A 15,701-nucleotide genomic window follows, 5' to 3' on the forward strand; every position below is an offset into this window, starting at 1 on the left:
ACCACCACAGTCCCCCACCCCGGATTCTCCTGCTAAGTTATTCCCTTGAGCCAAATCAGTATGTTTCCTGGCCTGTTGTGATTGAGAATTAAACTCCAGGCCCCAAGCATGCTAAATAAGCATGAACTCATGATGTGCGTGTGCGTGTGCGTGTGCATACATGTATCCTATTACTAGAATTTGAACTCTGAGCCTGGGCACTGCCCTTTAGCTTTTTCTGCTCAAGCTGGCACTAGCTTTTTGGTGGTTAATTGGAGATAAATCTCTCAAAGCCCTGCCCTAAGGGCCAATAGATTACATGCCTCCAATCCTAGCTACTCTGGAGGCATCATCCATCTAGGCACTCAAAGCCTGTTCTCAGGTCACAACTGACTTAACTCGTTTTCAACATACATAACAGAAAAGATCAAGAACACTGTCCACCCTTCTCCACACATCTCTCATAGAGCTTATCCCATTTGTAATCTACAGTGATGTTTTCCTGTGTACTGATCGATGCACACAGAGGAGTACGGGATATAAGCCCTTTAGGGAAAGACACGGGCACCTGGACTGCTTAGTTTATTTTCCAGTCCCAAACAAGACAATGGGCATGCACCAAGGCTCAGTGAATGTATTTGCTAAAGTCCAGGAATCAAGCATTATTCAGGAAGGGGTTACATTTCAACATACTGATTACTGATTGGGTTCTAATGCCCACATACAGGATAACAATGAAAGATCCTGGGGCCGGGAGTTTGGCCTAGTGGTTAAAGTGCTTGCCTAGCATGCATGAAGACCCGGGTTCGATTCCTTGGTACCACATACATAGAAAAAAGCCAGAAATGGTGCTGAGGCTCAAGTGGTAGAGCTCTAGCCTTGAGAAAGTCCAAGGACAGTGCTCAGGCCCTGAGCTCAAGCCCAGGACTGGCAAAAAAAAACAATGAAAGATCCTTTTTCTTTTTGGTCAGTCATAAGGCTTGAACTCTGCTCCTGTGTGCTGTCCCTGAGCTCTTCAGCTCAAGGCTATCGCTTTACCACATTGAGCCACAGTGCTACTTCCAGTTTTCTGGATAAGAGTCTCACAGACTTTCCTGCCTGAGCTGGCTTTGAACTGAAACCCTCAGATCTCAGCCTCCCGAGTAGCTAGGATTACAGGTGTGAATCACTGGCACCTACCCATCTGTTCTTTTTTGTTGTTTTGTTGTTGGTCATAGGGCTTGAACTCAGGGTCTGGGAGCTATCCCTGAGTTCCTTTGCTCAAGGCTAGTGCTCTACTACTTTGAGCCACAGTACCACTTCTGGTTTTCTGGTGTTTAAATGGAGATAAGAGTCTCACGAACTTTGGTGTTGGGGCTGGCTTTGAACCTCAGTCCTCAGATCTTAGCCTCCTGAGTAGGTAGGATTACAGGCATGAGTTACCAGTGCCCAGCAGATATTTTTGAAACTTCTTGGGATAAAAGTGCCAAGGTGATTGGGGCCGGGAGTTTGGCCTAGTGGTAGAGTGCTTGCCTAGCATGCACAAAGACCGGAGTTTGATTCCTCAGTATACATACATAGAAAAAAGCCAGAAGTGGTGCTGTGGCTCAAGGGGTAGAACAGTAACCTTGAGAAAACCCAAAGATAGAGCTCAGGCCTGAGCTCAAGCCCAGGACTGGCAAAAAAAAAAAAAAAAGTGCCAAGGTGAAAACTGATAGGCCTGCTCACTTTCCTCCAGGAAAAAAACAGCTCCATTTCTATACCCACCAACCCAATAGGCTTTTGTTTAGGGGCCAGGTATATGAAAAATACAGTAGACTTGCAACTCAACTGAAGAGAGGCCGATGTAGGCCTGAGAGGTACTAAACATCATAGTGCTCGCCAGTCTTTCAAAGTGCACACAGCTGAATTGTCATGCTATAGGTAAACAAGAGAACTTCACATAGAACTGACCAAGTCAGGCTCAGACCTAGGGGGTTCAGGCCTGCACCTCCCCCCTCTTCTGGCTAGAGGCTCTGGATCACACAACATCGAGGAAGTCCAGCACAAGGATGGCACCTCCATGGGAACTTTATTAATTCCTCAGGCTGTGGTCTGCAGGGAAGAGGTTACTGGCTCCTCTTGGGGGGCGTGGATTCTGCACTGCCAGGGTCATTCTCTGAGTCGTCTTTGGGTTTGGACACAGGCTTGAATTTGAGTAGGACAGGTGGGGAGAAGATAGAAGCTCTCACACCATGGCGTGGAATTTCACCTGCATTGGTGGGTCCATTACAGGCTGAGGTCCTGCATGGGAGACAAGACAGCACGTGTTCATAGGGTAGGTCATCAATATAGAGGGTCACCAAACGTACAGGTGACAAAATCCTAGCCTGCAAGATGAGTTGAGGCAATTCTACTTCTGGAAACCTCTCCTGTGGAGAAGAAAGAAACAGTACAGAGGGTGCAAACCCAAGGACTGGCACAAAACAAACTAAGAACAGCGTTCAGCGAGTGCTGGTAGCTTATACCTATAATCCTAGCTGTTCAGGAGGCTGAGATCTGACAATTGAGGTTCCTTCCAAGCCAATCTAGGCAGGAAAGTCCATGAGACTCTTATCTCCAATTAACCAGCAGAAGAACACAAGTGGAGGCATATGGCCAACAGTAGAGCCTTGAACTAAAAGGCCAATTGAAAACATGAGGCCCTGAGTTCAAGCCCCAGTGCTAGTACACAGATGTGCGCACACACATACACACACACACAGCATTCAATGACATTAGAAAATTTTTAGCCTTCTAAGAGGAGAAGCAAGTGATCAAACCCATATTCAGGGAATCCCTGCTTTGTCAAACACATATATAACAATTCCAGGCTGCTTTTCAGTTGGTGATATCATTTATTTATTGGGTATGTAGATAGTTTGTCACTGGCTTCTCTCCAATACAAACACCAGGCACCCCTGATTCTATTTAGAGTCCTTGTAAGTGAACTAAATCTTTTTTTTAAATAATTTTTTATTGTAATTAATAAAAGGGTTACATGATATTTGCCAGATAGAAGGTGCATTAATTCACATACATTGATACCCTTTCACATGTCTTGGTACCCATCAATGAACTAAATCTTATCATGCAATTTCTTCACAATGCCAGTCAGGGGCAGAAGACCATTAGAAAGCCTACAAAAGAGATAATCAGGCAGAGAGCAGCACAAAGTAGGAAGTAGGACTCCGGCTTACCAGGGGAAGCCAGGGCAGTGGAGCTTGGGTGCACTGTTTCCAGCCAAGTATGAGAAATGGAAGCCTCCGGGGTTGAGGACTAAGGGGGTCAGATCAACCAGGTGGCTGCAAGACAAGACAGAGACAGGCTGTCAGCCCGGGAACCCTTCAAAGCTTCCACATGCAGGATTCCCAGACAGACCCCAGACTCTTTCCCAGGAAATGAAGATAAAAACCAGTCACCACTGTGGAGAGAACTGAGGCACAGAGGCACCAGTGCAAATCGGGAGGCTGACATTTGAGAATCAAGCTGAAACAGACAAATCTGCAAGACTCTTATCTCTAATTAACCTGTTTAGGGAAAGTAAGCCAGGTATGGGTGGCTCATGCCCATAACCCTAACTACTCAGGAGGCTGAAATCAGAGGATCAAGGTTCAAAGCCAGTGGGGTACAAAAGGACCTGAGACTCTTATCTCCAATTAACCTCTGGAAAATGGGAAGTGGGGCTTGGCTCAAGGGACAACGGCAAGGTCCAGGGGTAGGGAGGTAGCCTTGAGCTGCAGGGACAGTGCCCAGGCAGAGTTCAAACCCCATGACCCCCCCCCCCAAAAAAAAGGCAAAGTACAGGTACCAGGAGTCTGGCAAAATGGTAGAGGGCTTGCCTAGCATGCACAAAGCTCTGGATTTGATTCCCTGGTATCCCATACATAGAAAAAGCTAGAAGTGGTGCTATAGCTCAAGTGGTAGAACTCTAGCCTAGAGAAAAGCCAGAAGTGATGTTGTGGCTCAAGTGGTAGAGTTCTAGCCTTGAGAAAGCACAAGAACAGTGCTCAGGCCCTGGGTTCAAGCCCAGGACTGTCAAAAAAAAAAAAAAAAAAGGCAAAGTAGAGTCATGTCTCAAGTGGTAGAATACCAACCAACCATGACAGGAAAAAAGGCTGAACAAAAGTGTAAAGCCCTGAGTTCAATGCCAGAATGAGTACACACACACACATACACACACACACTAATAATAATAATGTGGTTGGGACAAAACAGCAATGGAGTTGGCTATCAGAATACCCCCTTAAATTTTCCTTATTATTATTATTTTTTGCCAGTCCTAGGGCTTGAACTCAAGGCCTGAGCACTGTCCTTGGGCTTTCTCAAGGCTAGAACTCTACCACTTGAGCCACAACACCACTTCTGGTTTTTCTGGTATGTGATACTGAGGAATTGAACGCAGGGCTTCATGCATGCCAGGCAGGCACTCTACCCTCTACCAGTAGGCCATGCTCCCCACAGCCCTTTTGTTTTAATTTTGTTTTTGAGCCAGTCTCACTATTATTGCTTAGGCTGGCCTTTAAATCCATACATGAGTTGTACAAGAGGAGGACATCCTCTAACATTCTCCCTTACCTTCTCTCTCCACCTTCTGAAAACAATTTCAGAAGGTTTCACTGTTCTACTTTCACACACACATAAATGAAGTACTTTGGTCATACTCACCCTCATACATCCTATATCCCCTCATTATCAACAGCCATACCCTCAAACAGAACCTTTTTTTTTTTTGCCAGTCCTGGGCTTGAGCTCAGGGCCTAAGTGCTGTCTTTGGGCTTTCTCAAGGCTAGAGCTCTACCACTTGAACCTCAGTACCACTTCTGGCTTTTTTCTATGTGTGTGGTACTGCGGAATCGAACTTGGGTCTTCGTGCATGCTAGGCAAGCACTCTGCCACTAGGCTAAACTCCTGGCCCCTCAAACAGAACCTTTCTATATCTGTCATTCTTTTTTTTTGGAGGGGGGCCTACACTGGGGCTTGAACTCAGGGCCTAGGCACTGTTCCTTTTTCAATCAAGGCTGGCGCTCTATCGCTTGAGCCACAGATCCACTGCAGGTTTTTTGGTGATTAACTGGAGGAAAGTCTCACAGACTTTACTGCCCAGACTGATTTCAAACTGGGATCCTCAGATCTTAGCCTCTTGAATAACTTGGATTATAAGCATGAGTCACCAGTGCCAAGCATCTGCTATCATTCTTTTTAGTGTATCTCAGTAGTACCAAGGGTTTTCATCATGGTACTTCAAAAATACAAGATTATATATATATAATCTATATATGTATTATATAATATATATTATATATATAAAATAGAGATAGATGGATAGGTACATGTGTATATATGTCTGATGTGTGTGTGTGTGTGTGTGTGTGTGTGTGTGTGTATCAGAATAATCCCCTCTACAACAAAAAGATGGAGGGTAGATAATTTCAAAATACACTGCTAACTATGTAGAAAAATAGCATAAGGGGGGCCGGGAGTCTAGAAAACAGGAAGTGGGGCTTAGCTCAAGGGTAGGGCAGTAGCCTTGAGCTGAAGAGCTCAGGGACAGACTCATCAAAAAAAAAAAAAAGGCTTAGTACCAGTAAGAGTGGAAAGGCTAATGTAGCAGGTGAGTAAGGATGAACAAAGTTGAAGTAGTTTGCATATATGAAAACAATGAACCCTGTTGAAATCGTTTTAAGAACAGAGGAGTGGGATAAATGTGACCAAGGGATTGAGGTTGATTGAGATTCATTATTTCCATCTGTGTCAATGTTGTAATTAAACCCTCTTGTACAATTAACATATGCTAATTTTTAAAAATAATAGAAGTACAGGGATGACTTAAGTGGTAGAGCACTAGCCTGGAGCACAAAAGCTCAGGGACAGGGCTAGGAATGTGGCTTAGTAGTAAAGTGCTTGCCTAGCTTGCATGAAGCCCTACGTTTGGTTCCTCAGTGCCACATACACAGAAAAAGCCACAAGTGGTGAGTGGCTCAAGTGATAGAATGCTAGCTTTGAGCGAAGGCTCAAGGACAGTGCCCATGCCCTGAGTTCAAGCTGTCATGGGAAAAAAAAAAAAAAAAAAAAAAGCTCAAAGGGGGCCGGGAGTTTGGCCTAGTGGTTAAAGTGCTTGCCTAGCATGCATGAAGACCCGGGTTCGATTCCTCGGTACCACATACATAGAAAAAAGCCGGAAGTGGTGCTGAGGCTCAAGTGGTAGAGCTCTAGCCTTGAGAAAGTCCAAGAACAGTGCTCAGGCCCTGAGCTCAAGCCCAGGACTGGCAAAAAAAAAAAAAGCTCAAAGATAGTGCTCAGGATCTGAATTTGAGTCCCAGGCCTGACACAAAAATAAATAAGCAAATGAAAATAAAGCTAAAAAAAAACAAAACCACTCTATTGGTCTCTCTTTTGCTGTCACCCTCTCAGTATATATTCCTTTTCACTTCCCTCAAACCCAGAGTAAATTGCTTCCACCTCTTTGGGTTTGATGACAGGCCATTCCAGGTTAATTTCACTTCAGACCTTGAAATGTCCAATTTCTCCATCTGCAGGAAACAAAGGAAATTTCAAGACAAGTACAGACACTTCAACATGCAGAACACAAATCCTCACATAAGAACCAGAAGACTGGGGCGGGGGCAGGGGGAATGACAGGAAGACAAAAACATGAGAAAGGGTATCAAGGTCCAAGAAATAATGCACCCACTACCTGATGAACGTTAACTGTAACCCCTCTATACATTACCCCGACAATAAAATACAATTAAAAAAAAAAAGTTGGGTGTGGTGGCTCACACCTTAATCCTAGCTACTCAGGAGGTTGATATCTGAGGATCACAGTTCAAAGCCAGCCTGGGCACTAAAGAACAGGAGACTCTTATCTTCAATTAATCACTAGAAATGGGAAGTAGGGCTATGGCCCCAGGGGTAGGGCAGAAGCCTTGAGCTGAAGAGATCAGGGACAGAGCCCAAGCCCAAAGTTCAAGCCCCATGACCCACAAAAAAAAAAAAAAAAAAAAAAAAAGAACCAGAGGATTTTCATTCCTTCATCAAAACCATCAATGCCCACCTTGTGTTTGACATTTTAAGAGTACAGTGAATGAAATGGTAACAGGGATCCTAACCCAGCAGAGAGGATGGAGGGCTGCCTGGAGGAGGTGGAAAAGGGACCTAAAGTAAGATGTCCAAGATAAACAGAAACCTAGAGGTACTTACCTGAAGGCTGGAGGCAACAGCCATAGGAAGAAGAGTGAGGACAAGGTTAACCCTGGGAAAGGGCCCTGGCTTTCCACCTGTCATTTGGGAGTTCAAGAAGCCTGCCCAATTCACTTGGGTTGCGCTGCTGGCCTGAGGCCAAGAAGATAGAGGAGTGTGTGTGTCTGTATGTGTGTGTATTGCTGGGGCTGGAACTCTGGGCCTGGGTACTGTCCCTGAGCTTTTGTACTCAAGGCTAGTGCTCTACCACTTGAGCCACAGCTCCACTTTGTTTTTTGTGGTTAACTGGAGGTAGAGTGCTTGCTTAGCATGCATGAAGACCCGGGTTCGATTCCTCAGTACCACATACACAGACAAAAGCTAGAAGTGGTGCTGTGGCTCAAGTGGTATAGCTATAGCCTTGACAAAGCCCAAGGACAGTGCTCAGGCCGTGAGTTCAAACCCCATGACTGGTTAAAAAGAATCTCATGTACTTTCTTTCCCGGGCCTGCTTCAAACCATCACCATATCTCAGCCTCCTAGCCAGGTAGAATTACAGGCGCAAGTTACCAGGATTGAGCAGTACCTTCCAACAAGAGTAGCCCCTCCCACCCCCCCTTTTTTTATTGCCAGTCCTGGGCCTTGAACTCAGGGCCTGGGCCCTTTCCTTGAGCTTTCTCAACTCACTAAACCACAGCATCACTTCCAGCTTTTTCTCTGTATGTGGTACTGAAGACTGAAACCCAGGGTCTTTGTGCATGCTAGGCCAGCACTCTACCACTGGGCCACACTCCCGGCCCCAAGAAGCCCCTTTTTTAATCCCTTGAAATTTTACCAAATCTGATCTACAAAGAACAATCTACAGAGACCTGAACGTCGTGGCTGAGAACCTAGAACACCAAGAACTGCTGTAATCAGGAGGCCCAGAGGCTGCCCCCACCACGAATCTCTGAAGTGGGGGAAGACCACTGACCGTATTTGTAGGGAAGGGACCAAAGACCCTAGGCATAGTGTAGGCAGGGGGTGATGAAGCCACCACAGAGGACATGGTGTTGACAGGTGGAGGCTGTGATGGAGGTGACGGGCATGGGGAGGTTGACCGGTCCTGTAAGACGATGGGCTCTGGCTTCTTGAGTATCGGCTTTCTTCTCTTCCTCTTGGCGTCTGTAACAAAGGGTTCAGTGAGTGCTTAACTTATAGCCAGCATGGGGTAGCATAGAAGCCAAAAAAAAAATAGGGTGCAAGGTTCTCACACTCACTTTCTGTGAGAAAGGGAAACATCTTTCATCTCCAGGAGCAAATTCATGGCAGGGCTTAGTGGTAGAGTGCTTACCAAGCATGTATGAAGCCCTGGGTTCCATTCCTCAGTACCACATACACAGAAAAAGCCAGAAGTGGCTCAAGTGATAGAGTGCTAGCATTGAGCAAAACTCAGGGACCATGCCCAGGCCCTGAGTTCAATCCTCAGGGCTGGAAAAAAAAAAAAAAGATATAGCCTAAAATCTTAAAACAACAACACAATGACAACATCTGAGATTCCTTTTAAAATATTTTAGGAAAATACAAAGGTACAAAGAAGGAAATGAACATAAGCATGGCCTGACGGGACCACTGGCTGAAGCGCTGATGACAGGTGCCTTGGGTATTCTTTCTTCCTTTCTGTCTTTTGTTGGTTATGGGGCTTGAACTCAGTGCCTGAGAGCTGTCCTTGAGCTCTTTTTGAAGAGAGCTAGTGCTCTACAAACTTTTGAGTCACAACTTCATTCCCATTCTCTGGTGGGTAAATGGAGAGAAGAGTTTTACAGGCTTTCCTACCCAGGCTGGTTTTGAATCATGATCCTCAGATATCAGCCTCCTGAATAGCTAGGATTAGACATAAATGACCAGGGCCTGGCAGTGAGTATTATTTCTTTGTAGTTGTTTTTTTTTTTTTTTAAACTTGTGCTGGGGTAAATTTTTAACGTTTAATTGAAGAGTCTTGAAGATTTGTATAACCTAGCTGGCTTTGAACTTCAATCTTCCAAGTCTCAGCCTCTAGAAGCTAAGATTATAGGCAATAGCCACCAGCAGAACTAATGTACATGTATGTGTTGGTGTTGGGACTTGAATTGAAAGGCATTACTCTGCATTGGCTTTTTTGCTCCCAGTTGGTGCTCTACAACCTAATTCTTTTTTTTTTTTTTTTGGCCAGTTCTGGGGCTTGAACTCAAGGCCTGGGCACTGTCCTTGAGCTTTCTCAAGGCCAGCACCCTACCACTTGATCCATGGCACCAATTCTGGCTTTTTCTTTGTATGTAGTACCAAGGAATCAAATCCAGGGCTTTATGCGTGCTAGGCAGGCACTCTACCAGTAGGCCACACTCCCGGCCCTTCAGCAGCACATCTATAATTAAAGTCTCTCAGACTTTTCTACTTAGGCTGGTTTGAACTAGAAGTCCTCAGAACGGGTAGCATCTTGGGTAGTGAGGATTATAGGTATAAACTATGCACACTGTATGACGACCTTTTCAATAAGAACTTTGACAAATGGCTACTAGTGGGGCCTGTGTCAAGTTGGCTGGGTTAGTAAAGCCAGGCAAAGCCTGCAGTCCCACAAAGCATCCTGTGAACTTAGCTCCAAGGACTCTCCAGTTTATAAGGGTAACTGTGACTTGTGGCGTTGGTCTTCTACTGAGCTAATCTAGCTAGGGGCTGTACTTGGTCCTCTCTGGACCCCACCTGACCCAGATCTCCCTTTCTGCTCTGAAGAAAAACTGGTCCCAGGCTGGGAATGTGTCTCAATAGTAGAGTGCTCACCTAGCATGCTGCAAGCCCAAAGTGGTGTTGTGACTCCAGTGGTAGAGTGCTAGCCTGAGAAAATAGAAGCTCAGAAACAGAACCCAGGCCCTGCGTTCAAGCCCCAGGACTGGCAAAAAAAAAAAAAAAAAAAAGAAAAAAGAAAAATCAACTCTGGTTCTGGTTTCGGAAAGGCAAAGCTTAACCTAAAGTGGACCTGAGTCAGTGCGTGACCCAGCCGCTGGCTGTCTGGGAGCGTGGGCAAAGGTGGTTGATGCTCACCCTGGGAGTACAGGTGCACGCGGAGGATGCGCCTCTTCATCTGCTCCAGGCGCCGGTGCATCTCTAAGGCGCCCATGCTGTTGCAGTGGTTCAGATCCCCCTGGACGGCACTGATGAACTTAGCCTGCAATAAGGTCCGGAGAAGGGCCAGGCCCCGGAAGACGCCCACGAGGTGAGTGAGTGGCCGGCGTGTTCACCCACACCCACACCCACCCACACCCCCCTCGCCTGGCCCGCCCGCAGGGCGCTCCGCACCCAGAGGAACGAGAAGAGCCCTCGCTGCTCGCACTCGACCTGCTTGCCCCGGCGCATCACCCGCTCGGCCAGCGCGGGGTTACGGTCGAGGGTGCGGAAGAGGCGGCGCAGCGCGCGCTCCGTGTGGATGGCCGCCTGCCTCTCGAAGTCCTCCTCGGAGATGAGCTGGCAGAAGGTCACACTCAGGGGGAGCTCGCTGTCGAACTCGTCCAGGACCTCCATCGGAGGCGGGGCTGCGGGGTGGAAGGGCCCCGGGCGCCTGCGGAGCGGTGCGCAGTGTTTGGGGTTGGGGACTCGGCGTGGCCCCGGGGGTTCGCCCACTCCCACTTCCCCGGGGGCCCGCGGCGAGGGGGGTGGGGGGGGCTACCCGAGGCGGCGGCGGGGGAGGGGGGGTCCTGTCCTCCCTCACAGCCACGGTGCAGACGCAGTTCCCCTGGCCGGCGACCACCCCCCTCCCTAGCCCGCCCCAGGCAATGAGGGAGGGGGCGGGGCCGGCCCCACGCACGTGACAATGCTCCGCGCTCCGGGCATGCGCCCTCGCTTCTACGACGGGACGCACGCGGCTGCTAGGGTCTCTGGGGCCTAGTCGGGTCCCCGGCGCCAGGCAATTGTAGGCTTTATTAATTTCCTTCTTGCCGGAAGCCCCCACCTCTCAGGCTCCAGTCCAGTGTCCCATCCAACCAGTCTGTCAGCTTTCCCTGGGATGGAGTCTTGCTTCCCTCCTCCCCCGATCCCCAGGCAGTGACCACAGCAGCTAAACTTTGCATCTGCCTAACTGGGACTTCACCCTTCAAGTCACTTTTCCTCTCCTGGCTTACTCCGAAACTCCTGCATCTTCCTTTATGCTGCTTTCTGCCTGGTGGTACTTTATGGAGGAATGAAGGCCATGAGACCATTGAACCATGCTTCATATTTTATATTGGTGGTGGTGGCGGTGGTGGTGTGTGTGTCTGTGTGTGTTGCCAATCCTGGTGCTTGAACTCTAGGCCTGGGCATTGTCTCTGATCTGCTCAAGACTTGCATGGTACTACCTGAGCCAAAGCTCCACTTCTGGCTTTTTGGTGATTAATTAGAGATAAAAGTCTCACAGACTTCTTTGAATGGAGATCCTCAGATTTTAGCCTCTGCATAGATACAGGGGTGAGCCACAGATGCCTGGCTATTTTTTTTTTTTTTTTTAGTATAACAATATATTTGACCATGGTGTAATTCCAATAGCTAGGAGGCACAAGCAGGAGGAGTTCTAGGCCAGCATGGGCTATATAACAAGACCTAATCTCAGCAAAACAAAAAACAACACCCCTTTCCCAACAAAACAATAAAAAGTATACTGGGCTCCTCTGGGAAAAGGAGATTTAAAAATCAAAGCCCAGCATGGGCTAGTGGCTCATACCTGTAATCCTAGCTACTAAGGAGGCTAAGATCTGAGGATTGATTGCCCTTGAAGACCAGCCAAGGCAAGGGAGTCAGTGAAACTTTTATCTCTAATTAACCATCAAAAAGCCAGAAGTGGATGGACATTTCCCAGTCCCTTAGTTCAAGCACACACACACACACACAAACATCTGACTTTAGACTCCTAGTCTAAATGAGGACTTCAGGCTCTGGGCAACAACTTCAGGCTCTGCCGGAAAAACTAGGAACAGAAAAGCTAAGAGAAAGCTTCTCTTGAGGGATTCTTTAGTAGTGAGTACTGAATCTGTTTGAGACAAGCAGGGTGGGCACCAATGGCTCATGCCCATAATCCATCAAGTTGAGGGCTGGAGATACTGGTTCAAAGCCATCCCAAGAGGGAAGGAAAGTCCCCGAAACTCCAATTAGCCATCAAAGAGATGGCAAGGAGCAGCCACCTCTAGCTTTGGGCCCAGGAACTCAAGGAAAGGGAGGAGAGGCTTGATTCAGGTGACTTTGGGATCAAGATGTAACAAAGGGTCAGGGCTAGAAAGCAAGGAGCATGTGCTACTGGTCCTAATTCCCCACCCCACCCCCCGTGGTACGAGGGAGAGGCAATACCATCTCCAGTCATATAGAAATCAGTGTTGCAGGAGCCAGGAGTGTGGCCCAGTGGTACTAATGTCTGCCTAGCATGCACAGAGCCCTGGGTTAGAGTCCTTGGTACCACAAACACAGAAAAAGCTGGAAGTGGTGCTCAAGTGGTAGAGTGCTAGCCTTGAGAAAGCAAGCCCAAGGACAGTGCCCTGCCCCCCCCAAAAAAAAGTGTTGCATTGTTCTCTGCCAGGGGTGAAGAACACATTCAAAAATCTATCTATAAACCTTAGTTTTCTCTCAAAGAGAGCATCCTAAATGACTGTCAATAGGGTAAATTGAGTCAAGTTCTGATGGTAGTGGTGGCCTGCAAGCACACCTAGGGGCAAGATCCTGGGAAGCTCAGCTCCAGCTTCCTTCTTGCAAATGGGAAGGCAGCATGCCAGACACAGACACATTGCAGTCCTTCTGGCAGGCTCAGGACTACAAGAGAACAAGGCGGTAGCTGGGCCAGGAGGCTGAGCTTTGAAGATCAAGATTCAAAGCCAGCCCAGGCAGGGAAATCAATGACATTTTTATCTACAATTAACCAAGGGAAAAGTCTGAAGTGGAGCTGTGGCATAAGCGGTAGAATGCTAGCCTTGAGTAAAATGCTCAGGGACAGTGCCTAGGCCTTGAGTACACATTTACACACACACACACACACACACACACACACACACACACACACGCGCACGCGGAATAAACTGGCTGGCTCATGGGTCTTGTTGAATCACATCCCAGGTGTCACTCCAGCATTAGCTGGAGTGTGTGTGTGTGTGTGTATGTGTGAACCCGAATGTGAAAGTTACTTCCCAAGATCAAACCCAGAATATTCTCTCCAGCGCTGGACCCTCTTCAAACATTCAGGGAAGCCTGGGTCAAGTTGACCCCCACATGATAACAATTGAACTGGATCTGAGCCAGGTACTGAAACCCCCCCGCATGTGGTCATTTATTTCTTCACAATCTTACCTGGGGAGCCAGGGAGAGATCTCCAAATAAGAGCCTCTGTGACTCTGAGGTCTATGTCTTTCCTTCTATCCAGCCATGTTTGAGTAGACAGCTTGGGGAATGACCTAAAGATCCTGAAGGATTCAAGCTTTCTGAGCTTGAGAGGAACGAAGCAGCAAACCCTCTTCCCACCAAGCACTGTGAGCAGCAGGCAGGGCCTGACCAATGCCCTTTCATCATTGCACTGCTTCCCAGCGGCCCACAGTAGTGCAACAGGGAAAGAGTGTTGGCCAGGCCTACTAGTCTGTCTTTTCTCTCTCCCCGTGGTGATGGTGGTGGTGGTGGTTGGTATCTGAGACCTGGAATGCAGGCCCACTAGGGCGGGGCCTCTGCTCGGGGGGAAGGGTGCCCTCTGACCCCAGAGGCCCAGGCCTGGCTAGAATCTCAAGTTTCCATGGAGAAGAGAGCACACTGAGGAGGGGGAGGGGAGAACCTGCAAGCCTAAGGTACAAGGCCTGCAGGGAGGAGAAAGAAGGGGTTGGGGGGTGTCTCCAAGGCTGGTCCCAGATGCTATGACAATATCATTGCACTGCTTCTCAGAGCACAGTAGTGCAACCTCGTCAGAGCACCTACAGCCAGCAAGGGGGGACCCCCACAGCCTTCCATACACGCAAGGCGGGAAGCTGAGCCACGGATGGGTGGGTGGGGCCAGAGCCCTTGTCCATGACTTGGGGGGGCGCAGAAGTGGATCACCGCAGGACTGCCATCTTCAGGGTCTTCAGAACCCTAGGGTATCCGAACCAGATCCAATTTCTAGTGGAAGGCAAATCCCAGCTGCGTTGAGAGCTGATGGGCTGGACAGGGGAGGGAGGGCACACACAAAGGACAGGGGCCGGCGTTCTGCCCGCTCTCTGAAGCCCGCTAGTGCTCGGGGCCGGGGGTGTACAGCCCGACGACCCTGCGCCCCAATCCGCCCCGCAGCTCCGGGACCACAGTAGCCGCCCCTCCCCACCCCCTTGCTATGTGCCTCTTCCGAGCTCAATCCCCCCCCCCCCTGCCCTGGTCCCCAGCCCTCCCGTGGGCTCTGCACGCTGCCCTAGAGAGTCTCCACCCCAGGGGCCCACGGTGAAGGCCAGCTCTCCCTTCTGGACTTCCCTGCGGAGGGAGGGCGTTCAGGGGTCCTGGCAGCGCCCCTCCACACATCCCTCTGTGCGCCCGTCTTCCCGCACCCCTGCTCCCCAGACCCGGCTACTCACGGGGTAAAAGACCCTCCTTTTGCCCAGGGCGGGGACCGTACCCAGGCTAATCGGAGCGAGGCCTTCCATCGTCCGCCCGGCGATCCCACCCCGACGACCCCGCACCTCGTGGCGCCCTCTCGCCCGCCGGCTCCATCTTTAACCCGCTGACAGTCGGAGGGGCTGGAGCCCCGGGTCCTTAGCATAGCGCCGTGCTCATTGGCCCGCGCTGGCGCGGGGCTGCGCCTCCCGCACACTTTATTGGCTGTTACCCGAGAGATTTTAAAATAGCCTCCGGGTTTGGATTGGCTTGGGTTGGGGTTGGCTTGGCGCCGCCCGAGTCTCGGCTCCCTGCGGTTTTAACAATGAGTTCCACAAACACTTTCTTCCCATTCATAACTTATCAGAAGGAAAATGTGCCCGCCTTTTTCTCAGCTCCCGGTCTCTGCAAGTTTTCTAGCCGCACCTAACCTGCCTTGAGCGCTTCCCAGACCCATGGGAGGGGACCCGCTGCTGAGCCCCAGGGCGGAGACCCCAGGCCTTCGGGGAAGGCAGTCGCAGGCTACTCCTTACTGTGTGCTGAGATCGACACTGGGCCCAGCCCGGATGGAGTACTCATCAGGACCCCGTGGGCTTCCGAGAGGGGTCGCCAGTCTCCTCTTCCTGCTCTCAAACCCATCGCCGGGGTGGAGCTTCACTGCAACCTCCGGGGTTGTAGAGACGGGATCCTGGGGCTCACTACGCCTTCGGGGCTAAGTGCAGGGAAGTACAGGGAAGTGGTTGTGATCCACAGAACGGATGTATGTTTCCCGACACTAAGCAGTTCTGAAAGGTGGGTGTGTGGGGAGCTAGGAGGAATGTTGAAACAACTGGGCAGTGAGGCCTTTCCTGCTCTATCCTGTTGAGTGGCTGTGAACAAGTGTTTTTATTGCTACTATATTCCTTCTTTTAGTTTGGCTTTGTTTTCTGTTCATCTCCTAGCTTTTTGGAAAAGATGACTGATTCATCTCCACCCTT

The 15,701-nt window shown here is 49.3% G+C and overlaps 1 protein-coding gene across 1 annotated transcript; it reads right to left on the reverse strand.

Annotated features, from left to right (window-relative positions):
* Positions 1-2,012: 2,012 nt before the first annotated feature.
* On the reverse strand, positions 2,013-10,720 carry LOC150045265 (uncharacterized). The gene is made up of 6 exons (XM_090320554.1): positions 10,471-10,720; positions 10,216-10,339; positions 8,132-8,322; positions 6,439-6,509; positions 3,177-3,281; positions 2,013-2,241 (listed from the first exon to the last, which is right to left on the reverse strand). The coding sequence occupies exons 1-6, from the start codon at positions 10,690-10,692 to the stop codon at positions 2,067-2,069; spliced, it is 888 nt and encodes a 295-aa protein (XP_090176680.1). The 5' UTR covers positions 10,693-10,720; the 3' UTR covers positions 2,013-2,066.
* Positions 10,721-15,701: the final 4,981 nt, after the last annotated feature.

This window comes from Megascapheus bottae, chromosome 28, assembly GCF_031878675.1.
Source record: "Megascapheus bottae isolate mThoBot1 chromosome 28, mThoBot2.hap1, whole genome shotgun sequence".
Lineage (NCBI taxonomy): Eukaryota > Metazoa > Chordata > Mammalia > Rodentia > Geomyidae > Megascapheus > Megascapheus bottae.

What these genes read in the sequence shown, in the direction of transcription:
- LOC150045265 (XM_090320554.1), bottom strand. Translation starts at nt 10,692, where the DNA reads ATGGAGGTCCTGGACGAGTTCGACAGCGAGCTCCCCCTGAGTGTGACC. An exon ending in GGCTCTTCTCGTTCCTCTGG is followed by an intron (nt 10,340 to 10,470) that starts GTGCGGAGCGCC and finishes ACCTTATTGCAG; the next exon opens with GCTAAGTTCATCAGTGCCGT. An exon ending in CTGTCATCAAACCCAAAGAG is followed by an intron (nt 3,282 to 6,438) that starts GTGGAAGCAATT and finishes CTTGTCTTGCAG; the next exon opens with CCACCTGGTTGATCTGACCC.